At 33.7% G+C, this 23,445-nt stretch overlaps 4 protein-coding genes and 1 long non-coding RNA gene across 6 annotated transcripts; 4 read left to right on the top strand and 1 right to left on the bottom strand.

Moving 5' to 3' along the window:
* Nucleotides 1-977: 977 nt before the first annotated feature.
* On the bottom strand, nt 978-3,213 carry LOC111984744 (uncharacterized). Its single transcript, XM_024016361.2, has 3 exons — nt 2,940-3,213; nt 2,669-2,869; nt 978-1,791 (listed from the first exon to the last, which is right to left on the bottom strand). The coding sequence occupies exons 1-3, from the start codon at nt 3,046-3,048 to the stop codon at nt 1,172-1,174; spliced, it is 930 nt and encodes a 309-aa protein (XP_023872129.1). The 5' UTR covers nt 3,049-3,213; the 3' UTR covers nt 978-1,171.
* Nucleotides 3,214-4,662: 1,449 nt separating this feature from the next.
* Nucleotides 4,663-7,901, top strand: LOC111984801 (probable inactive histone-lysine N-methyltransferase SUVR1). 2 transcript variants are annotated; one of them, XR_002879957.2, is made up of 4 exons: nt 4,663-4,826; nt 4,927-5,022; nt 5,246-5,396; nt 7,130-7,901. XR_002879957.2 is itself a non-coding variant. In XM_024016424.2 (4 exons), exons 1-4 carry the CDS (start codon nt 4,794-4,796, stop codon nt 7,682-7,684), a joined length of 822 nt encoding a protein of 273 aa, XP_023872192.1. In that variant the 5' UTR covers nt 4,672-4,793; the 3' UTR covers nt 7,685-7,901. The 2 variants fall into 2 exon arrangements, 1 of the variants encoding a protein (XP_023872192.1); XM_024016424.2 differs by having other exon boundaries at nt 4,672-4,826; nt 5,259-5,396.
* Nucleotides 7,902-9,205: 1,304 nt separating this feature from the next.
* LOC111984802 (uncharacterized) lies at nt 9,206-11,267 on the top strand. The gene is made up of 2 exons (XR_010630261.1): nt 9,206-10,339; nt 10,705-11,267. It is a non-coding gene; the product is annotated as an uncharacterized LOC111984802 (long non-coding RNA).
* Nucleotides 11,268-11,960: 693 nt separating this feature from the next.
* Nucleotides 11,961-17,753, top strand: LOC111984778 (probable zinc metalloprotease EGY2, chloroplastic). The gene is given in 13 exon segments (XM_024016393.2): nt 11,961-12,327; nt 12,434-12,518; nt 13,424-13,567; nt 14,064-14,114; nt 14,214-14,324; nt 14,800-14,874; nt 14,974-15,001; nt 15,004-15,078; nt 15,224-15,317; nt 15,767-15,920; nt 16,577-16,784; nt 17,018-17,178; nt 17,333-17,753. Coding segments are annotated over 13 exon segments (1,590 nt in total). The 5' UTR covers nt 11,961-12,172; the 3' UTR covers nt 17,582-17,753.
* A 2,152-nt stretch (nt 17,754-19,905) lies between these two features.
* Nucleotides 19,906-22,741, top strand: LOC136068965 (probable zinc metalloprotease EGY2, chloroplastic). The gene is given in 8 exon segments (XM_065776911.1): nt 19,906-19,911; nt 19,961-19,988; nt 19,991-20,065; nt 20,211-20,304; nt 20,754-20,907; nt 21,565-21,772; nt 22,006-22,166; nt 22,321-22,741. Coding segments are annotated over 8 exon segments (975 nt in total). The 3' UTR covers nt 22,570-22,741.
* The last annotated feature ends 704 nt before the right edge of the window (nt 22,742-23,445 follow it).

The raw sequence follows: 23,445 nt of genomic DNA, 5'->3' as shown, positions 1-23,445 counted from the left end.
TCTCAGAAATACAATAAACAAACAAGTCCTTCAACTGAGATTCAATATGAAAACGTGTGTGATAGACATTGACATGATAATGAGGATTCTAGGCTTCAAGCCTTCAACGAAAATACGAAGCCCTGGCCCTTTCTTCTTTTCTATGTTAAAGGCCTGCATTGGGCTTGGATGTTATAGAGAAATGTAGCCCATATTACAGAGGGGAGCTAATCCATTATGAAGTGAAGAGTGCTACGTACGTAACATTCGTACATTTTATATGAGTTTGGGAAAAAAAGAAGAAAAAAGAGGGTCGTTACATAATTTCTATGAGTTTTGACAAAGTACACCAAAACTTATTGGAGTTTTATTTTTTTTTTTTTTTTGTCTTTTGTTTTCTTTTCCATTGTTGTGAGGACAGATATCCAAATTATTGAGTATGGGTTATTAACAGTAAAACTCTCAACGTTTAACACACAAAGTTTTGTCTCATCATCATCTTATTTTATTCAAATTCTTCTCATTAGTTCAAATTAATTGGTCTTTTTTCTCAGAAATACAATAAACAAACAAGTCCTTCAACTGAGATTCAATATGAAAACGTGTGTGATAGACATTGACATGATAATGAGGATTCTAGGCTTCAAGCCTTCAACGAAAATACGAAGCCCTGGCCCTTTCTTCTTTTCTATGTTAAAGGCCTGCATTGGGCTTGGATGTTATAGAGAAATGTAGCCCATATTACAGAGGGGAGCTAATCCATTATGAAGTGAAGAGTGCTACGTACGTAACATTCGTACATTTTATATGAGTTTGGGAAAAAAAGAAGAAAAAAGAGGGTCGTTACATAATTTCTATGAGTTTTGACAAAGTACACCAAAACTTATTGGAGTTTTAGTTTAATGATAAAAAAATTATCATTATTAGATGACGCTATAAGTTAAAACTCTTTAAAAATAAATAAATAAAGAAATGCAACATTATTGTGGCCCAAAAAGTAAAGAATAATCCCTCATTAGTATTAACTCTTTGGATACGGTCCACGGATAAGGGGCTTTCTTTTTGTATAAGCCCCAAAACACATTCACTCTACCAGACCTCCAAGTCCACCAAAAGTAGAGACCCTCATCAACTACTAGTACTAGACACCAAAACCCAATTACTTCAACTAGCACCATACAAAAATGGTAGATTACAAAGGACCCATGGCTAAAGAAGCAAAGCCACTATCAAATTTGGGCAACTCATTTTCCATCTTTGATACCTCTTTAAGCACTTCCACCATAGCAACCTGCTCTTTCTCAACCTGTATCTGTAGGCCCAAAATAACACTTTCCAACCTACTCATCTCCATTCTATGAGACTCAGCCTTGACCTTCAATCTCCTAATCTCCAACTGAGACAGCTTTTGCTGCACCATCACCTCTGTTAACTCCACCAACCTTTTCCTCAGCTTAAACACATTGTAGCCCAAACTCTGAAGCTCCTCCATAGTCTTCCACAGCTCACTGGCTCTGACCCAGAAGTCATTTGCTGTCAAAGAATGTATTTCTTCCACTGTTTCTTCAAATGCTCGATCCCACCCTGCCATTAAATTCTTTCTTGCTGCTTCAGAGTGGCTACGAAGCTGAAGAAAATGAGGACTGTGAGGAATGCCTTTCAGGATTCGCGAAATGCGTACTAGTGGTAAAGGTGGATATGAAACTGGTTCAGAATTTTCTTCTATCCCTTTCAGGGTGTTCTGCTGATTGAGTCCACTGTCTTTTCCTGAATTCTCTGCGTGATCTGAGCCTGCTACTTCAACCATTTTTTCTGCATCGCAATGTTTAATGTTCAGACAAATTAACTCATATGCAGTCTCTTTTTAAATAAGTTAGAAATTTAGAAAAGTGACAAGTTTGAAGTTACATTCTTTTTTGGTTACATTCATCATACTCTACACCATGATAAATTATCTATACAAAATTAATTATTTAAATATTATTCTAACAAAGCTATATCGTCTAATCGTCCCAAAATCTTAAAATTTTAGAAAAAATAATAATTTTTTAAAAAAGAATTCTACAATACACACCAATTTTAATAGTCTTAAATAATCATAAAAAATTAATGTACCATACTACCAATAATTAATTCTTTTTATGTGGACCAATAATTAATTTGGTATAACTTAAATTTATATATATATATATATAGTTTTATTTAATATATATTCTATAGTGATATGTGACTAGTTAAGATTAAGTAGAAAAAAAAAGTAGATATTACTAAAAAAAAAAAAAAAAATACATGGTTGGTATGTAAAGTTTAACTCATCACTGATTTTTTAGCCTTTGAAATTAAACATACCTATTAAAAAAATTAATATTTATATTTATATGCAAACATAATCATAATAATTGCCTATTACTAATTTAGTATTTACCATAATTATCAAATTTTATATTTATATGAAAAATAAAAGAGTGAGAAATCTTTTTTTTTTTTTTGAGTTAAAATTTCCCAATCTAGCAATGACCATGAATTCAATCATTATTCTAAAATTAATTGTGAAATTTAAATTTTTAATCATGATTCTAAACATAAAGGTTGAAACCATAGAATGACCTAAATTTAAAAACATAATGATTATAATCCAAGAAGTTTTAAAATTGTATACAAAATAAATACACGCAAGCATTGAAATTACCGGGAGTAGTATGAGGAAGAACTGATGAAGTAGCGAACGAAAAGGGATTGCAAAACGGTGTAGTTGGAGTGTAATTTGACAAGTTTTGATTTGTTGCAGAAGAAACTGTGTGAGTCCCGAAAGAGTGACTTCTAGTTTTACCACCTTTCCTTGTGACTCTACAAATCCGACTGTCTCTTTTGTCTTTGACATCAATGGTTCCTGATTATAGTAAACGTTGTTACAATAAGTTTGCTACTTTGCAAGAGAGAGAGAGAGATGAATTGATTACCAGAGGAAAAAGAAAGAGATTGTGTTGCTGCGAAAACGAATGAGTTTGTGTCTGCCATGGTTGATTGGTTTCCAAGTTCAAGAGAGGCAATTGGTATATCAAAGATCATATATAGTACAGAATGGTGTCCCAAGGCTTAGCTTTGCAAAGAAGGAAAACACAGTGCTAGCATGTGTTTTCTTTTCCCATAAGCTTTTATTTCAAGTGTGATAAGTAAAGCAAACATTGGGTTACAGTCTTACATTGGAGGACCAATGGTTGAGCACAATTTCAACCGGATCTTTAGTTAAACTTCTTGTAATACGTACCAACTTTTCGACAGTAAAAACTGAAAAGAGAAACAAGGAATTTGAAAGTGAGAAAGAATTAAGGAGATGATAGCAATCAACGGTGGAATTAGAGAGAAGAAATAGGAAGTCAATATATCTTAAGGATTATGGTACTTGATAGAGACTAATCATATGATCCTTATCAGTTATTTGAATTTAATTATATTTTGGATAAGAAAAGAGAAAATGTTAATAAATATCTTAAGGGCATTAGTTTATAAATTATTTTTTTAAAAAAAATTATGAGAAAAAAAAAGAATTGATTATTTTGACAAATTTTTAATTTAAAAGTGGTGTTAAAACTTTTATAAAATTCATTATTTGCACCATCTCTATTTGTGAGAGAGTTTATATTATCGATATAATAAAACATTTAAGATTTTCTCTTGACTTGGGCAGACAATATGGTCAGGAAAGGTGACCAATCATAGAGTTTGGACCTACATTTATGAGTCTCATGGAAAAAAAGAAAGCTACTTTAACTTTTATAGGGAAAAAAAAATCACATTATCTAAAATAAAAAGCAAAAAAAAAATCACGACAATATTATTCCTCCCCCCCTTCCAAATCTTTTACCTCACTTTTTGTATTCCACAAATCTTTTATCCCCTTTTGTATTCGATTTTATGCTCTACCAATCACGGTATGTGGATGGTTTTTTTACTTTTTTTTTTTCAATTTTAAACTTAAAATTATTTTATAAGAAAATTTAAATAGATATATGATAAATTATGATTGATGAAACATAAGTGGAACTCAAAAAGTGAGATAGAAACTTTATATCCTTTTTTCGGGTTAAATGTTGTCCTATATGTATTGACTACTCATCTCAATTAGGGCTTTCCAAGTTTTTTTTTTAATATATGATAGTAATCCTATTCTAGCAAAGACTTGAACTCGAGTGTGTGAAACTCTACCTCCTGCAGACTTGAATCCTGACCCTTACCCCTCGCCTTACAATAACTTTGTACTTGTAAACTAACAATCATACTTAAGGTGCAAAATCGGGGTATAAACAACTAATTTGGAGTATGATTTCCTAAAAATAAACTACATGTTTGCATTTTTGTTAAGGACATCTAGCATTTTTCCTTTTGAGGAAAAAAAAAAATCCTTTTGATAAACAAGAAAAAGAAAAAAAAAATTATTACCCTTGTACCCTTTCCAGCTAGAATCACAATTGAAAATTTTTGGTGTCACACTTAAAACTACAACTTTGTCCATAACTCGCCTATATGACAAGTTATGGTTGATGAAGGGGTGATGGTGAGTTTATGTGGAGACATTTTTCCACTAATCACAACTCGCCACATGGGTGAGTTGTGAGCAAAGTTGTAGTTTTAGATATGGCACCATCACAACTATTCATCTGGGCCGTCTAGTCATTCTAACAAAATCTCCATAGCCGGGTCCACTGCAAAATAAACGGTCCAGATTGATCTAAAAAAACAAACAGTAACTGCTCATGATCCTAGGCGTCTAGTGAATCTTTCTCAGCAACGGAGCTGACTAAAGACACCGACAAATGGCTCCAACAGGCGGTGGAAGAACGCGACAGGTCAGATACGTCAACGTTTCGTTTCCTTCCTCTACTCCACTCACACTTTTTTTTTTTTTTTTTTTTCTTTCTTACAAAATTTTCTCGGGAAAATTTTCAGGTGGGTTTAAGACGCATTGATGCTGCACTTGATGCTTTACGTCCCATGGGCTTCGCTGAAGATTTGGTTCGCAGTACTGTTAGTGAACTCCTCGAGGTCAGTGTTTTTAAACTACTCGTTTGGCTGCCGAGAAAACTCGGAAAAAGAAAAAGAAAAAGTGTTTCTGGTTATTGTTTTTAAATATTTGGATATGGGTTCGGGAAATGTAACATCTTTTTGGAAGTGGGTTTAGTTGATATTGGAAATATATTTATTTTCTGGGCAACCAAACAGTGATTTTTAACGTTTATTGTGTTTTGTGTGATATATGAGGAATTAGGATTTTGGTTTAGGCTTATGGCGGAGATGAAGGGTGGGCTTTTATAGAAGAGGCTTCATATAAGTTGGTTATTGATACCATTTTACCAGAAAGTGAGGAATCTAAGCGGGAAGATACTCAACCGAAACTTGTTCGGAATTTTTCAACCAAGGTAATGGAGCTTTTATTTGTTCAACTCTCTTTCATGTATTATTTTATCAATTTAAAAATTTCTTTACGTAGTAGCTCCGTATGTAAAGACTCTTGTGGTGAATAAATGATAAAAAGTAATTATTAAGGGTAAATGTCATAAGTTAAAATTATCTTTATAAAAAAAAAAAAATCTTTTTGTATGTATATATTTTTTAAAAATGTAAATTTAATGTGGTTCTCTATGTTTGTATACTTTTTGTGAAATTTACTTAACTGCTCTTTTGGTTTGCTTAATGCTGAGGAATGAAAAGAAAAGAAACAGGGAAAATTACATTATAAACCATACATATTAGGGGGAGTGTCAAAATTTTTAAATTAAAAACTGAAGTTTTAGACTGATTCAGATCTAATAGTTCTGCTAGTTTTAAATCGAACCCTTAAATTTTTAAATCATATTAATTTAAATCCTATAATTTTGTTTAATTGGGGATTTAAATTGATTGAAATCAAATAAATGAAAGACTGTGTGATGATATCACACCTACAAGTGCCTTCATTAGACCTGTGAAAGTCAGCTCCAACAGAACCACATCTAAATGATAATCAACACCATAGCATAGAAACTTATAATAATCAAGGCTGGCATGATTTCAACAATCTTTTCTTACAGCCATGATAGATAATTCCTGAGTGAAAGCAGTTTGTCCTTTATTCAAAAGTCCTAAAGATTGTAGGTTGTCTATGAAATTTAGTTCAAATAACATTTCCTCTTTTCAATTTTCATACAGAATAGAGTTGAGGATGAAGTCATGGTTACAAGATCCACCATGTGTGTGTGTGTAACTTATTAATCAAAGAAGTCCTAAGAGAACAGAGAATAAGCTTGTTCTGTATATGACATAACTATTCTTAAACAATCTTGTAAAGAACTGCTTTCTTGATCACCACATTTTTGGTAAGTACTTTCTTGATCATCCCATGAAAGCTCATTTAAATAAGTTGTTTTACATGGAGGAGGACCGTGTTATGTTTTAGTTCAATATATCCTGTCATTGCATGTTGTTTTCATAATGCCATTTTGTGCTTTATATGTTTTTAATAAGAAATTTAAAATGTGTATGGTTTGTCCCGTAGACATAAGGATATGATAATGGGTTCAGGATGTGTGCATAATTCTATTATTAATTACATACCTGATTGGACTGTTTAAAAATGGAGGAAGAAACATAAATTTAGATCTACGAGAAGTAAGTTGAAGCATTTTCTTCTTTTATGTGATTGTTTGTAGCTCCCATGTTCACTACTTTGTAGTTTGTACCTGTTTCCTAAGAATTGATCTTAGAAGTTACCAACACCGAGACACATACCAAATCCTGTCAAGGAGGTTTCACCACATTTCTATGTGCCTTTTCCTTACTCTATGCTTTGAGACTGGTTTGGTTGTGTTACAGCTTTTATGGTGGATGCCTTCTCTTTCTTGATTGTATTGGGCCATCCCTGTAGACTTGTTTATTAGATATGATTTAGCTTTATGATCTGTTTTTATATGCATTATGTCATATGAGGTTCAACATTTCCTGCAGACATGTGACTACATGTCTATTTCCTTTCTAAAATGCAATTTGAGGGTTAATGAATGTATATAGTTCCAAGTAGTTGTCCCAAGACTTGGTTTATTTCAGCATGTTATTTGTCTATGAACAGTGATGTGATGCTATCTATTATTAAAGCATAATTCCCCGAATTTTGAAGGATTTTACTTTAGACGAGCCTGGAGTACAATGTCATTCCCCAGATGTCCATTCTATGCAAATCCATTCCTTGCACAATCACTCCCCGCCCCCAAAAGACATTATGAACCGTTCTCTAAAGGATGATGCATCACAAGAGAAACTCAGTGCACCGATTCAATCCCAATTTGTCGATTCTCCACCACTTGTTGACATTAGACCCGTGACAGATGATACCTTACAAGATAGGCTTGGAGTACAGATGAACTACTCCCAAATTGTAAATCACTCTCTAAAGGATGATGCATCACGAGAGAAACTCAGCGCACGGATTCAATCCCAATTTGTCGATTCCCCACCACTGGTTGACATTAGACCTGTGACAGATGATACCTTACAAGATAAGCTTGGAGTACAAGTGAACTACTCACATATCAGCCCTGTGGTAGCTGACTCTGCAAGTATGAATCCCCCACCACTGGCAGACTCTTGTTTTGTTGGAAGGCGTAAACCTTGCTATGGGTGGATAAGCAGTGATGATGATGAAGATTTTTTGTATTTAACGCCAGCCACATAAAATCATCATTGCCTGTTAATGATGATAAGATGGTTTAATTTTGTTAAAATTTTCTTAATGGGTTGGAGTTGATATCTTATGCTCAATTGAATGTGGATTTGTGGGATGTTCACCACTGTCAACTGTATATGTTAATGTGATGTTCTAGGTGTCTGCCTACGCAGCATGGAAATAATAGTTTATTCAGTTCATTAAATATATTAGCAATTTTATCCAACACTTAATAGTAGGGGCCAAATTGACATTGCATTGAAAAGTTAAGGACCAAATTGACACAATTGAAAGGTTAGGAACCAAATTGAAATATGTTGCAAACTGCAAAGGATAAAGACTAATTTTGTAATTTACTCAAGATTTTAATATGATGTTACTTCAGATTTTCCACTTCTTAAATATTGCAAATTTTCCTACAATCTTATTAAGGACAAAACTTATATGCACTTACTTCAGTGTTGTAACATATAGTATAAGTTTTCCAATTAGATTCAATTGTATGATTTATTAACCAATACAATACAATACAATTCAATTGTAGTTATGCTCTTATTTACTTTCTCTCCAAACTCTCAATCATAATACAATCAAAATTCCAGTGCAATGTCTTCCTTGATTTTAAAAGGTTACAAACAATATAGGATTGGGTTAACTATTTTGCTATTTAAGGGGATTGGATACTGAAAGTCTGAAACACATTTTCCACAGTATCTTACTTCTATTGTATCTTACTAACGTAATGATATTGATTCTCAACACGATTAGAAATTAACTAGTGCTATACATGTTCTATGTACATGCTTATATTTTTTAGTAAATTAGACATGAAAGTGAGGGCCTTGTATGCCTGTCTCAGTTTGATGAGAAAATGAATTAAAGTGCCATTTGAGTCAAAGTTCGTACCAGAGATGAAATGTGGGATATGAAGTTATATATAATAATTTTTTTTTCAATTTTTATTTTATTTTACTTTATATATTTTATTCTAAAGTATATTTTAGCTATCTAAGTATCCATCAAATAGTCTTAATTGATCTAATTAAACTACAAGTAGTGCTAAGAGTTTAGTGGTTATTTTTTCCCATTTTGGCAGTGTTTATTTCACACTTCTACACATGCCCAAATTGGACCGAACAGGTGACTTTAAGTCAATTCAATTCGCATAACGTGTGCAACAAGTTTTTTATTTTTATTTTTATTTTCTTATTAAGAACACAGTGTTGTTAGACTTGTACTAGAATCCAATTGCACTGCAACACATGGCAATCCACGGCCCAGTGATTACATGCTTAGAACAATATTTCATTAGTCTCTGACATGGCAGGAGGCAAGTATGCACATTTGGACTTCGGAATCGGCACAGAGAGAGAGAGAGAGAGAGAGTCTGTGTGTCTGTATTGTGTAGCAAATACTAGCAATGGCTCCGAGAAGAAAACCCAAGGCTGAGTCTCTCATCCGCTTAACATTTTCTTGCACTTTCTCATACTTTCCCGAGCTTTNGCATTGGACTTAGAAATTCAATCTTCCCTTGTTTTGTGTAGACAAATTTTAGAGTTCAAATATTTGTGAAAAAAAAAAAATACTTTATTATTGTTAATTTCCCAAATATGCGAGTTGAAACTACGTCCAACACAGTGGAAGTTAAGTTTGTTGTTCTTTCTAGTCTTGTGCAATCACTATTTACTAACCATAAAAAGGCCTTCAGATTAACTAAAATGCGAAGAAGGAACTCTTCCTACTCCAATAGGTGCTGCAAACTTGCTGTTGCTGAAATTCTTTCTATTTCCAACAGGCGAATGTTGGAAGTTCAAAATCTTAGGAAAGAGGCCACTTTGTTAATATCATCAATGTTAAAAAGAAGTATAGTGCATGTCTATCATGTTTTAATGTTTTAAGCTTTGGGGCCTAGGATTAATACAATGGACCTGTGTCTCATTGCTTTGTAAGTTTGTTTGACATTATTAGAGTTGCTAGCAGTCTTCCTAAAGAATGCTCTGGTCGACCCTTTTGCATTTTTCTGTGTTGTATTATAACTTCAGGGTCTATTGATGATACTTTTATATAGCTTGATTTGGTGGCTGATCTGTGTTGTGAACTGCTGTTTTTTATGCTCTTGAACTGAAAACATTATGCTGTTATATTAGTGCTAAGTTGCTTTGAAAGTCAAAAGAAATGGCCCTTCCCCCAAGTGCTGTTACTGTTCTCATATTATCGTATTTGTGGTACATTTTTTTAATTATCTCTTATGCTACTAATTGTGTGTGTGTGTGTGTGTGTGTTTGGCTTGTAGTCCTCTTACTCTTGAGATTAAAAGCTGACTTGAACATTGACCTAAAGTAATTAATTCTACAAAGAATATTCATGATGCTAATTCAGACCTTGAATCTCAATAGCAAGAACATTATAAATGCAATTGCTTACTTTTCATGCACTCGTAAGTATTAATATATTTTCTTCTGAAGGATGCGTCACAAGATGATACAGGAGGCAGAGATGATATCAAGGCACTATCTGCTGGGCCCTCTCCATCAAGTGAACCTATTCATCCATCCCATTCTAAGCTGGAGGCTGAAAATGCTACAATTCAAACTAATGAGGCTTTAGACTCTGCATCACAGACTATTGAAACCCCTGGCGCTTCATCATTAACTAATCAACTTGGTAATCAACTTCCAAAGCATTTCTCAGAATTTAACTGTGTTACTGATTACTAAGTACTAACAACAATAACTACCCCCTAAACATTCTCATTTTTTCAGTTAATTGAGTGAGGCCAAACTGTCTTCTCGGTAAAGTCAAGTCCCATGAATCTATTTTTAATATAACTTAAGGGTGGTCATCAACTAGTGATGTAATCTTGTTTTCAATTTCCTTCCATTCAACCAAGCAAAATTGGAGATAAAAGTGCTTTAAAATCAACAAATATAGCTTCTCGTGCATTGATGACGCTGTAACAGATTTGCACCAAACATCGTTTATAATTTCCATGTTAATTCCTTTGTATATCGTATGCTCTTGTTATGCAGATGGCAAGGAACAATCCTCACTGGAGGAAGGAGAAACAAGGGACTCTGGTGGTAGTAAACATCTTGGGAACAATCCTACCTGCTCTCCTCCTGGTTTGCACACCCCACAGCGGGTGGATACTCTCCCTGCCTGTACACGTAGACCTTGCTATGGGTGGATCAGCAGCAATGAAGAGCAGGGTCCTTTGCATGGAACAAAAGCGCCATTTCCAAAAGACATAGCAAGGTTTCTTCTTCGAACGGATGGGCGAAGAAAGCGCAAGACCAGGTGGGATGTTAGGCCTGAAGATATGTAATGTAGCTGCCTCTTTTGTACTCCATCGACTAGGTTTTTGTAGAAGCCGAAAACTTGGCTGCACTTGTGAATCCTGAATTGCAGTTTATCCTGATAACAATAGGATTTTATTTTGTAAATTTATTTTGTAAACCATCACGAAGAGACTCAACTGTAACTTGACTAGCTTTTTTGGAATATAGTTTAGATTTAGCTACCATTTTCTTGAATCGTGACAACCTATGTATATATATTTCCACTAAATTTATTAGAGTGACATTGTGGTTGACATTGGCTGAAAATGCAGCTTTTATTACTCCTTAGCTTATTTTTGCTACTATTGATGAATTTTATTGCACTTTTTAATACTATTTATAGGCTTTATTGTACCATTTTAAATAACTTTTAGTTTTTTTTATAGTACTTTTAGTAAAAAAAATTTAATTTCAATTAAATAAGTTATTTTCAAGCGAATACTAACTACAGTCATTCAACTAATTGATATGAAATCAAAGCAATCCATGGGACAGAGAGAAGAAAATTATCCATATTTGACGTGTCTGTTTGGAATAGTATACTTCATTGAAATTAAAAAATTTTTATTAAAAATATTGTATATAAAATAGCTAAAATAATACAGTATGACCTATAAATAATACAAAAAAATGTAATAAAATTTATAAATAATAATAAAAATAAACTGAATAATAAAAAATATATTTTATAACAGATAGCCTCGGTAACTACATTTATTTCTATCGTTACAAAAACAATTTTCACAGCGATGTTTGGCGTCTTTTAACAACTTGAATGCCGTCACGAAAAGTGAACTGGCTCGATGTAGAAACAGCCACGTGGACTAAAATATATGCCGCCAGGATATCCACGCGATGTACACGTGTCCATTTATAATTCGTTAACCGACGGTTCTCCTACTCCTTTCTACAATGTCCAAAAAAGCCAAAATATCATTACGCGGGCAACGAACAAAAAAACAAAACAATATCAGATAATTCAGTTTGCCTCTCTCTTTAGCTATAGTTCTCACAGTCACACTGGATAAGCCTTTGGCTCTGAATTCTTCAATTTTATTAAACCCGAATAATTCAAATCTCTCTTTCTTTTCTATGGCGCTAGGGTTTCAACTGGACTAAAAAGCCCTCTCTACGTTACGCTCCGAGAGAAAAATAAAAAATGAATTTTCCGGCAACTTTTCGCGGGAATTTCGTCCCCATATCGCAGTGCAGCTCTTGTTGTGATTTTCGTTTTCGGCCCTATTTTGCTTGCTCAACTGGTTCTCGGCGAAAACGGTGTCGTTTCAGTACCTTGAAGTCGTACCAGGTCTCGAGGTAACTGTTTTGAATGGTATAGTGATTTATATAAAGGTTATCAAATTTGATTCACATTTTATTTTATTTTTAAAATTTTGATTAATTTTGGTTATTAATATGTTAGATTAAGACCTTGTGGGAAGCGAGAGATTGCGTGTAGAGTGACTGATTCTGAGACACAGACTGACCCAGATGGCAATGACGATAAGGTACAACTTTTTAATATATTTATGATAGGTTTGGTTTAAATTTACCATATTGATGTACCATATTATCAGTAAAACTTAGGTACAGTTACTTAGGCGTGCAGTATCTTATGGCCGTATTAACCAATGTGGAAAAACCAATGTTATCTTTTACAATGACAGTTAAATTTAACCATGCGGTTTGTTGGTTGACACAACCATATTGTTGAATTCAATTTGGTAAGTTAAGGAACTGTACCTAAATTTTATATTTATGCATGTTGATTTTTCCCATTAGGTTAGGCCACTTATTGTTGCAATAAGTTTAGATTTGAATTTGAATTTGAATTCCATTTATTTGGGATTGGAAAACTGTGCTTTTATTGTGGAATTGGAACTTGGTGTTATTAAGGCCTATGGTGAATGAAGCGATGTAATTGCTAATTTGGAATTAGAGTCCACACAATCAACTAGAGCTTGAGTTTAAAATTGTTTGACTTGATTTTGTTTTACGTAGCAGGTGAAAGCATAGCCGATCTTTTAGAACACTTGGTGCATTTCCTAGAGGGTACTCTAATTATGACTGCTCATATTAAATCCAATTATGGATGCATGAAGTGATGCTATTTTTTTTTTCAAAGTGTTTGTTTGTAACTCTTTTTCTTTATCTTAACTTTTTTTTTTTTTTTTTTTTTTTAAAGTTTCCAAATTATGATGTTCAATGCATTATGTAAGGATTTAATGACGAATTTGTTTAGAAAGTGATAGAGAATTCATGACTAGACATTCATCTTGTCTAGAACACACATACACTTCCTCGTAAAATTTATGCTCTTACATAATTTCTGTTCTTGGTTCAATAAACAGAAGTGTTCTTTTCAACATTGTTATACCCTTTATGGATTTTGATATTATCTGGTTATTTCTAGGAAAAAGAATTACAGAAAGATGGAGAAAAGTCACCTTCCACTTCTTCCTTTGTGCAAAATGACCCCCAACTTGATTCTCAGCCTATTAATGGGGAAAAAATAAACAATAGTGATGAGGAAAATCAAGCTCAAGGTGGTGTACAGGTACTTTTCCCTAATATATAGAATCACTACTTCACCCTTGGAATAGTCTAATTGTTATATTTACTTCTTGATCAGAATATGATTGCATTCCCAAGCAATGAGATGTCACTTTCATATTATGCGTATTTTCCTTTTCAAATTCTGCTTTTTTAAAGGGGAAATGGCCCCTGGCCACTTTGTATACAAAAAAAAGGAAGAAGAAAAGACTCCTACTTGCAAATTAGCCCTTTAACTTGCATTCATGACTTATGTATTTTGGCATAAATCTATCTCCTCAAGGGTTCATGTAAGACCTGCAATTTGGACATGGATTTAGCATTTGAATCCCACTATGAAACTTCCATCTTTAGGCTGATTATAAAGTTTAATTCCCAAATATAAAATGGTAGCGTATTTAGGATTGGTTCTCATTGTAGGATTTTCTTTGTTGTCAGAAAGTTGTTCTAGTAAGCATGGCATTCTGATCCTTACTGTCTTAAGATTTTGTATGAAACAGGATGTTGATAGTGTAGAAATTGCTAGTGGATCTCCTCTGCCAGGTGTGAAGGTGATCGTGATGAGCACTGTAATATTTCCTGCATAAGAAAATATTTCTGTTATTTATCTCTCCTTTTTGACATTTTGTTAGTAAACAATTTCTGAACAGCCACAGCAACTGGATGAATCAATCAGGATTTCAAAGGAAACAATTGAAATTCTTAAGAATCAAGTATTTGGCTTTGATACTTTCTTCATCACAAGCCAGGATCCATATGAGGTGAGATATTTACATTGATAGCTTTGAATTCCATTCCCACTTCCTCCCATAATGGCAGGTTGTCAACTTCCATTTGAAGGGAAGTTAAAAAAAAATACAAGTTGCAATATCTATCAGGAACTTCACTTGATTCAGGTTCATATCATTGTTTTATTAGGGGTTAGAAATTCATTTTGGAATTATGTACCTCTCTCAGGTAACTTTGAGAGGAATCAAAGGATTATGCTACAATAGATGATATTGATAACCATTGGAAGTCATGTTGTACTCTTTCTAGCCCCAGTAATCCTACATCTCTCTCTAGTTATATCTGTCTTGGTTTTTTTTTTTTTTTTTTTTTTTTGGGATAAGTAATAAGATTATATAAATTAGGAAGAATGAGTCTCCCAAGTATAGTTTTTTTTTTTTTTGATAGGTAAACTCTATTAGTATCTTCATCATAAGCATGTTGAGTTTATTGTGTTACTTTACCTAGGGTGGAGTCTTGTTTAAAGGAAACCTGCGAGGACAGGCTGCAAAAAGTTATGAAAAGATAAGACAGAGAATGCAGGTACTTGTAACCACCCCCCCCCCCCCCTTCTTTTGTTTACATTTATGAAGGTTCTTGTTGATTCTTTATTCAACTCAATCTCTACACCATCTATTTTAGGATAAATTTGGGGATCTATATAAGCTTTTTTTCTCATCAATCCTGAGGATGATAAACCAGTTGCAGTTGTTGTTCCACGAATGACCTTGCAACCAGAGACAACTGGTAGTTATTCAGCTCCTGCATTGAAGTTACTTTTATTTTTCTTTTAAATTTATTTATTAGAATTTCCATCACGTGCTGTAGGGCTGAATGAATAACAGACAGCCTATGATTTTTGTACTATAATGGACTTGGTAATATGTTGCAGCTGTCCCGGAGTGGTTTGCTGCTGGAGCCTTTGGATTGGTCACAGTGTTTACCTTACTGCTTCGAAATGTGCCTGCATTGCAGTCCAACTTACTGTACGCAATCCCTTTTTGTATGTTTTATATGATATTCTTAAGTAAATGCAAAGCATGGTTTGTTTTTAACCCTCAAATCAATATTACTTTCTTGTTCATTTTTCCATTTTAGATAGTAAACTTTTCAAATTTTATTAAATGCTCGTCATATTTTAGATATAGATCTTTCTTTCTTTATTTTTTTTTATTTTTTTTTTTGTGAAGTAAACAAATTTATTCAAGGCCGGTACTTCCAAGATGATATTGCTATGCAATTATGTGATTCCTTTAAGCTGAGCTTAATTTTAGTCTGTGAGGATGATGACTTCATCCGATATTTCTCTACTTGAAATTTTCAACTTGTGAATTCTGATTGGCTGTTTTGTAATCCTTATATTGATGTAAGTCTACATTAGCTGTATATATTTTTTTTTCTTCTGACTATGAAGGTTATGATATTAATTTCTCAGATCAACTTTTGACAATCTCGACTTGTTAAAGGATGGGCTACCTGGTGCCTTAGTAACTGCACTTGTCCTGGCAGTACATGAAGTCAGCCACATTTTAGTTGCAAATAGTACTGGAATTAAGCTTGGGGTTCCCTACTTTGTTCCTAGTTGGCAGGTGATATATATGATCGTCCCGTATTAATTCTTTTCTATAAACAAATATTTTATAATTATTATTTTTTGCTTTTAAGTTGGTGGATCTTTGTTTCCGTCTCTTAGGTGAAGTTTTCAAGTCTGCACAAATCCAAATCTTTATCCCATTTCTCCTGACATACATATCACTAGAAGCCAGTAGTAAAGCTGCATTTTGATTCAACTTGACTGGAGAATGACTTTTAACTGCTGCTAGATTGGCTTTAAATAATCTAATTAGGAAACTATCTTCTGGAACTGTAATCTTCTATACCCAGCAAAATATAAGTGCAGCATCTGAATTTATTTTTCATTAAGTCTAGTTACAAGTTGCAAGAAATGCCAAAGAAAGTTTAAACAATGGATAATGGATGTAATTTAACTTAAGGTGTAGTTAGAATGAGTATATTAGTTCTTCACTTCTTCTGACTTTTCTGCTAACTGTTTTGATATGGAATTACTTTAACCATCATGCCCAAAGATATTTGTACAGCAAACTGGTCTCATTATTACCAGTCAGATTGTGACTGTTTTGGCTGTTAAGTGTTAAGCCATGCTTTCTTCTGTAAAGTGGGCTTTCTTTTTGTTTTTCGTGAGTAAATTGTGTATTGAAAATCTAACGAGTTGTTTTGGTGGCAGATAGGCTCATTTGGTGCTATTACAAGGATTGTAAATATTGTATCTAAGCGTGAAGATCTTCTGAAGGTTGCAATAGCAGGACCTTTAGCTGGGTTTTCGTTAGGTCTTGTTCTTTTGCTTTTAGGGTTCATCTTACCACCAACAGATGGTCTTGGTGTTGTTGTTGATGCTTCTGTATTTCATGAATCACTTCTTGCTGGTGGCATTGGTAAGCTCTTACTTTGAAAATATGTTGCATGCAGAGACTGAGAGATGTAAAGACATATTAAATCATGGGTTGGAGGAGCATCTCAATTTTCATTTTTTTTTTCCTGAATATGCCAGCAATCATATTTATTTTTCAAGTCTTGTGCATTCTATATTTCAGCAATCATGTTATTGTTTTCATTAATTTGGAGATACATCGTTGTATACTTAAATTGACTCTTGCTTATTTTATAGCAAAGCTGCTTCTTGGCAACGTGCTCAAGGAAGGCACTCCCATATCTGTTAATCCTCTCGTATTATGGGCATGGGCTGGACTACTTATTAATGCCATCAACAGCATCCCTGCAGGAGAGCTTGATGGGGGGAGAATCTCTTTCGCCATATGGGGAAGAAAGGTATGCAATTTGAAGTTGAATATATTACTGGAAATTCATTTTTACATGGCTAATAAGCTGGCTAAGACCCTTGAAAGACCTAAGCTACTATGAAACTTCAAAATATAGAGAGTGAAAAATTGCTAAACTGATTAAAAATAAAAACATTTGCCAGGCTTCATCTCGCTTCACAGCTGCCTCAATTGTGCTGCTTGGATTATCGTCACTCTTTAACGATGTGGCATTTTATTGGGTTGTTCTGATATTCTTCTTACAGAGGGGGCCAATAGCTCCACTTTCTGAGGAAGTAACTGATCCTGATGGAAAGTATGTTGCCCTTGGAGTACTAGTTTTGTTTTTAGGTTTGTTGGTATGCTTACCATACCCATTTCCCTTTACAGATGAAGTAATTACAAGTTTCTAGTAACAATTCCTTATATAGTTTAAAAGATCTTATAGAATTAAAGAATCCATTTTTGTAGGATTTGTCTTAGAAAATTACTCAAATGTATTGGTTTGACAGAAATAATATTTCATAAAGATGTCTCCATGCTTTCTTAATTTCATCATTAATGAAAGAAAAAAATGTCTCAGGATTTTTTTCTTGTGTCTATAAGCCATTTTGGATATTATGGTGGAAACATGGGTTCTAGAAGACTCTTTTTGCTTTTTATTTCCCCCATTATTGTTACCCTTTTTTGGGTCAATAACGATAAATTTATTAAGAAAGGCAAAAGAGGAACATGCTCGTTAGAATCAACAAGGGACCAAAGTGGGATAGAGGTGATGGATTGGGGTCCAAGTCTGTCAAAAGATGTCCAACGGGCAAATTATGGGCCAAACAATTGTTAACTCTAGGAAAAAGAAAAGAAAAGAAAGATCAAGCAGGAAAATCACAAATATGAGAATCTCTACAGATAGAGGCTAGGAAAGATCTCGTGTCAGTAACAGGCATCAAAATTGACCTGGGACCAGCCTATGGTAGGAGACAAGGTAGGAGGCTGCTTTGGATAGTAGTAGAGGCCTGGGCTTTGACGACTAGCTTTAGGTCCGTAATGTTATTATAGTAATATTATTTGTATTTTTTAAAAATTCGTGTAAATGAAGAAGTATGCAAAAAATGTGTAAAGTTGTTTAAATACTGAAAATTGTTATTTAAACAACGGTAACAAATGGGCCTTTATTGATTCCAATGGTAAACAAGTATGTACAAAATTTTAGAGTCATTTGGGAACAGTTTATTTATTTTTTTTGCTGGAAATGTGCTAAAGTATATTAATACTTTTGAAAAAGTGAAAAAAAGAAACAAAAAAGAAGAAGGAGAGGTTTTAGAGCATTTGCATTTGGTTTCTTCAAAAAATTCTATTTTACCATCTCAAAACTTACATTATTGATTATACTATACCATTTTACAATACACTTAACATCCCAACTTTTATTTTCCTATACAACACATTAAAATAATATATCTACACAACAAAATATATAACCAAAAAGTAGGAGAGTAAAATTTTGTTGGAATCATTAATAAAAAGTAGGAGAGAGACAATTAAAAAAATGCTTTTTAGGAATACTATTGTGCTATAGTAGTATCATATAAATAAGATGCTACCGTAGCACAATTGTAAATTTTTTTACAATTACAACACCGGATAATGCATACTTTTGCACATTTGTATGGTTTTGATGCTAAAATCCTCTAACATATATTATTTACAAGCTCTAATACTAATTCTATAAAAAGTTGTAGGCGTAAATGCACTTTTAGTCCTTACATTTTGACGTTTTTCTATTTTAGTCCCTACATTTTATTTTTTCCACTTTTAGTCCCTAAAACCAATTTACGCGTTCTATTTTAGTCCTTTCCGTCAGTCAACCGACGGAAATAGCTAAGGTGGCAGTCGGAGCAATTAAAATATTATAAAAATGCCACATCACCCACGACACGTCAGCATATAAATTTAAAAAATTAATTTATTAATTTTAACAAAATTAAAAAACATAAAAACAAAATTTAAAACATAAAAATAAGTCAGAAAATCAAACCAAGAACACAAATTTAAAATTAAACCCAATTTAGATCTAACACAAAAACATTCAACAAAAGAACAACAACACAAGAGCTCAAACCAGAACCAAACACAAACTCAAATTTCAAAACACAAAGAACATTAATCTAAAATTTTTTTTCGTAAGAACATTTCTTCTTTCCCAGCACATGAATATCATGTTCTTCCCCAATCAACAAACTAGCAAAACCCAAAAATTTTCTTAGGAAACAAACACACAAAAAACCCAAAAAATTTCAGCTCAAAAACAAAATCATAAATCTCAAAGGCACCATTTTCTCAAACCCAAAAAAAATCATCAAATCCTAAAACCCCAAAGTACCAAATCAATCCAAACAAAAAAATCTCAAACTTAGAAAAACCCATCTCAAGCAAGTTGAACCCAGCAAACCCACTCAAACAAAACCAAATTCAGAGGCCATGCTCCCTGCCGACGAGCTCTTCTCTCTGATGGAAACCCAACCCGAATAATACCCAGACCCGTACCAAGGGATCCAAGTCTCGATCCCAGTTCGCAACATCTACCAACTCCCCACCGCCCTCAATACCTCTTCGACGAAGAAGCTCGCCGAAGTCGCCGTAATCTCAGCGACAACCTCAACTTCTTCACTGGCTGCGGCTACCTCCTCGGAGCACTAGGCGGCGGAGCTTCTGGCCTCANCTTCTTTTGTTTACATTTATGAAGGTTCTTGTTGATTCTTTATTCAACTCAATCTCTACACCATCTATTTTAGGATAAATTTGGGGATCTATATAAGCTTTTTTTCTCATCAATCCTGAGGATGATAAACCAGTTGCAGTTGTTGTTCCACGAATGACCTTGCAACCAGAGACAACTGGTAGTTATTCAGCTCCTGCATTGAAGTTACTTTTATTTTTCTTTTAAATTTATTTATTAGAATTTCCATCACGTGCTGTAGGGCTGAATGAATAACAGACAGCCTATGATTTTTGTACTATAATGGACTTGGTAATATGTTGCAGCTGTCCCGGAGTGGTTTGCTGCTGGAGCCTTTGGATTGGTCACAGTGTTTACCTTACTGCTTCGAAATGTGCCTGCATTGCAGTCCAACTTACTGTACGCAATCCCTTTTTGTATGTTTTATATGATATTCTTAAGTAAATGCAAAGCATGGTTTGTTTTTAACCCTCAAATCAATATTACTTTCTTGTTCATTTTTCCATTTTAGATAGTAAACTTTTCAAATTTTATTAAATGCTCGTCATATTTTAGATATAGATCTTTCTTTCTTTTTATTTTTTTTTTTTTTTTTTTGTGAAGTAAACAAATTTATTCAAGGCCGGTACTTCCAAGATGATATTGCTATGCAATTATGTGATTCCTTTAAGCTGAGCTTAATTTTAGTCTGTGAGGATGATGACTTCATCCGATATTTCTCTACTTGAAATTTTCAACTTGTGAATTCTGATTGGCTGTTTTGTAATCCTTATATTGATGTAAGTCTACATTAGCTGTATATATTTTTTTTTCTTCTGACTATGAAGGTTATGATATTAATTTCTCAGATCAACTTTTGACAATCTCGACTTGTTAAAGGATGGGCTACCTGGTGCCTTAGTAACTGCACTTGTCCTGGCAGTACATGAAGTCAGCCACATTTTAGTTGCAAATAGTACTGGAATTAAGCTTGGGGTTCCCTACTTTGTTCCTAGTTGGCAGGTGATATATATGATCGTCCCGTATTAATTCTTTTCTATAAACAAATATTTTATAATTATTATTTTTTGCTTTTAAGTTGGTGGATCTTTGTTTCCGTCTCTTAGGTGAAGTTTTCAAGTCTGCACAAATCCAAATCTTTATCCCATTTCTCCTGACATACATATCACTAGAAGCCAGTAGTAAAGCTGCATTTTGATTCAACTTGACTGGAGAATGACTTTTAACTGCTGCTAGATTGGCTTTAAATAATCTAATTAGGAAACTATCTTCTGGAACTGTAATCTTCTATACCCAGCAAAATATAAGTGCAGCATCTGAATTTATTTTTCATTAAGTCTAGTTACAAGTTGCAAGAAATGCCAAAGAAAGTTTAAACAATGGATAATGGATGTAATTTAACTTAAGGTGTAGTTAGAATGAGTATATTAGTTCTTCACTTCTTCTGACTTTTCTGCTAACTGTTTTGATATGGAATTACTTTAACCATCATGCCCAAAGATATTTGTACAGCAAACTGGTCTCATTATTACCAGTCAGATTGTGACTGTTTTGGCTGTTAAGTGTTAAGCCATGCTTTCTTCTGTAAAGTGGGCTTTCTTTTTTGTTTTTCGTGAGTAAATTGTGTATTGAAAATCTAACGAGTTGTTTTGGTGGCAGATAGGCTCATTTGGTGCTATTACAAGGATTGTAAATATTGTATCTAAGCGTGAAGATCTTCTGAAGGTTGCAATAGCAGGACCTTTAGCTGGGTTTTCGTTAGGTCTTGTTCTTTTGCTTTTAGGGTTCATCTTACCACCAACAGATGGTCTTGGTGTTGTTGTTGATGCTTCTGTATTTCATGAATCACTTCTTGCTGGTGGCATTGGTAAGCTCTTACTTTGAAAATATGTTGCATGCAGAGACTGAGAGATGTAAAGACATATTAAATCATGGGTTGGAGGAGCATCTCAATTTTCATTTTTTTTTTCCTGAATATGCCAGCAATCATATTTATTTTTCAAGTCTTGTGCATTCTATATTTCAGCAATCATGTTATTGTTTTCATTAATTTGGAGATACATCGTTGTATACTTAAATTGACTCTTGCTTATTTTATAGCAAAGCTGCTTCTTGGCAACGTGCTCAAGGAAGGCACTCCCATATCTGTTAATCCTCTCGTATTATGGGCATGGGCTGGACTACTTATTAATGCCATCAACAGCATCCCTGCAGGAGAGCTTGATGGGGGGAGAATCTCTTTCGCCATATGGGGAAGAAAGGTATGCAATTTGAAGTTGAATATATTACTGGAAATTCATTTTTACATGGCTAATAAGCTGGCTAAGACCCTTGAAAGACCTAAGCTACTATGAAACTTCAAAATATAGAGAGTGAAAAATTGCTAAACTGATTAAAAATAAAAACATTTGCCAGGCTTCATCTCGCTTCACAGCTGCCTCAATTGTGCTGCTTGGATTATCGTCACTCTTTAACGATGTGGCATTTTATTGGGTTGTTCTGATATTCTTCTTACAGAGGGGGCCAATAGCTCCACTTTCTGAGGAAGTAACTGATCCTGATGGAAAGTATGTTGCCCTTGGAGTACTAGTTTTGTTTTTAGGTTTGTTGGTATGCTTACCATACCCATTTCCCTTTACAGATGAAGTAATTACAAGTTTCTAGTAACAATTCCTTATATAGTTTAAAAGATCTTATAGAATTAAAGAATCCATTTTTGTAGGATTTGTCTTAGAAAATTACTCAAATGTATTGGTTTGACAGAAATAATATTTCATAAAGATGTCTCCATGCTTTCTTAATTTCATCATTAATGAAAGAAAAAAATGTCTCAGGATTTTTTTCTTGTGTCTATAAGCCATTTTGGATATTATGGTGGAAACATGGGTTCTAGAAGACTCTTTTTGCTTTTTATTTCCCCCATTATTGTTACCCTTTTTTGGGTCAATAACGATAAATTTATTAAGAAAGGCAAAAGAGGAACATGCTCGTTAGAATCAACAAGGGACCAAAGTGGGATAGAGGTGATGGATTGGGGTCCAAGTCTGTCAAAAGATGTCCAACGGGCAAATTATGGGCCAAACAATTGTTAACTCTAGGAAAAAGAAAAGAAAAGAAAGATCAAGCAGGAAAATCACAAATATGAGAATCTCTACAGATAGAGGCTAGGAAAGATCTCGTGTCAGTAACAGGCATCAAAATTGACCTGGGACCAGCCTATGGTAGGAGACAAGGTAGGAGGCTGCTTTGGATAGTAGTAGAGGCCTGGGCTTTGACGACTAGCTTTAGGTCCGTAATGTTATTATAGTAATATTATTTGTATTTTTTAAAAATTCGTGTAAATGAAGAAGTATGCAAAAAATGTGTAAAGTTGTTTAAATACTGAAAATTGTTATTTAAACAACGGTAACAAATGGGCCTTTATTGATTCCAATGGTAAACAAGTATGTACAAAATTTTAGAGTCATTTGGGAACAGTTTATTTATTTTTTTTGCTGGAAATGTGCTAAAGTATATTAATACTTTTGAAAAAGTGAAAAA

Source organism: Quercus suber, unplaced genomic scaffold (genome assembly GCF_002906115.3).
Source record: "Quercus suber isolate HL8 unplaced genomic scaffold, Cork oak 2.0 scaffold_144, whole genome shotgun sequence".
In the NCBI taxonomy this organism is placed as follows: domain Eukaryota; kingdom Viridiplantae; phylum Streptophyta; class Magnoliopsida; order Fagales; family Fagaceae; genus Quercus; species Quercus suber.
Note: the sequence above shows the minus strand (reverse complement) of the source record. Positions and strands in the feature narration are given on the sequence as shown.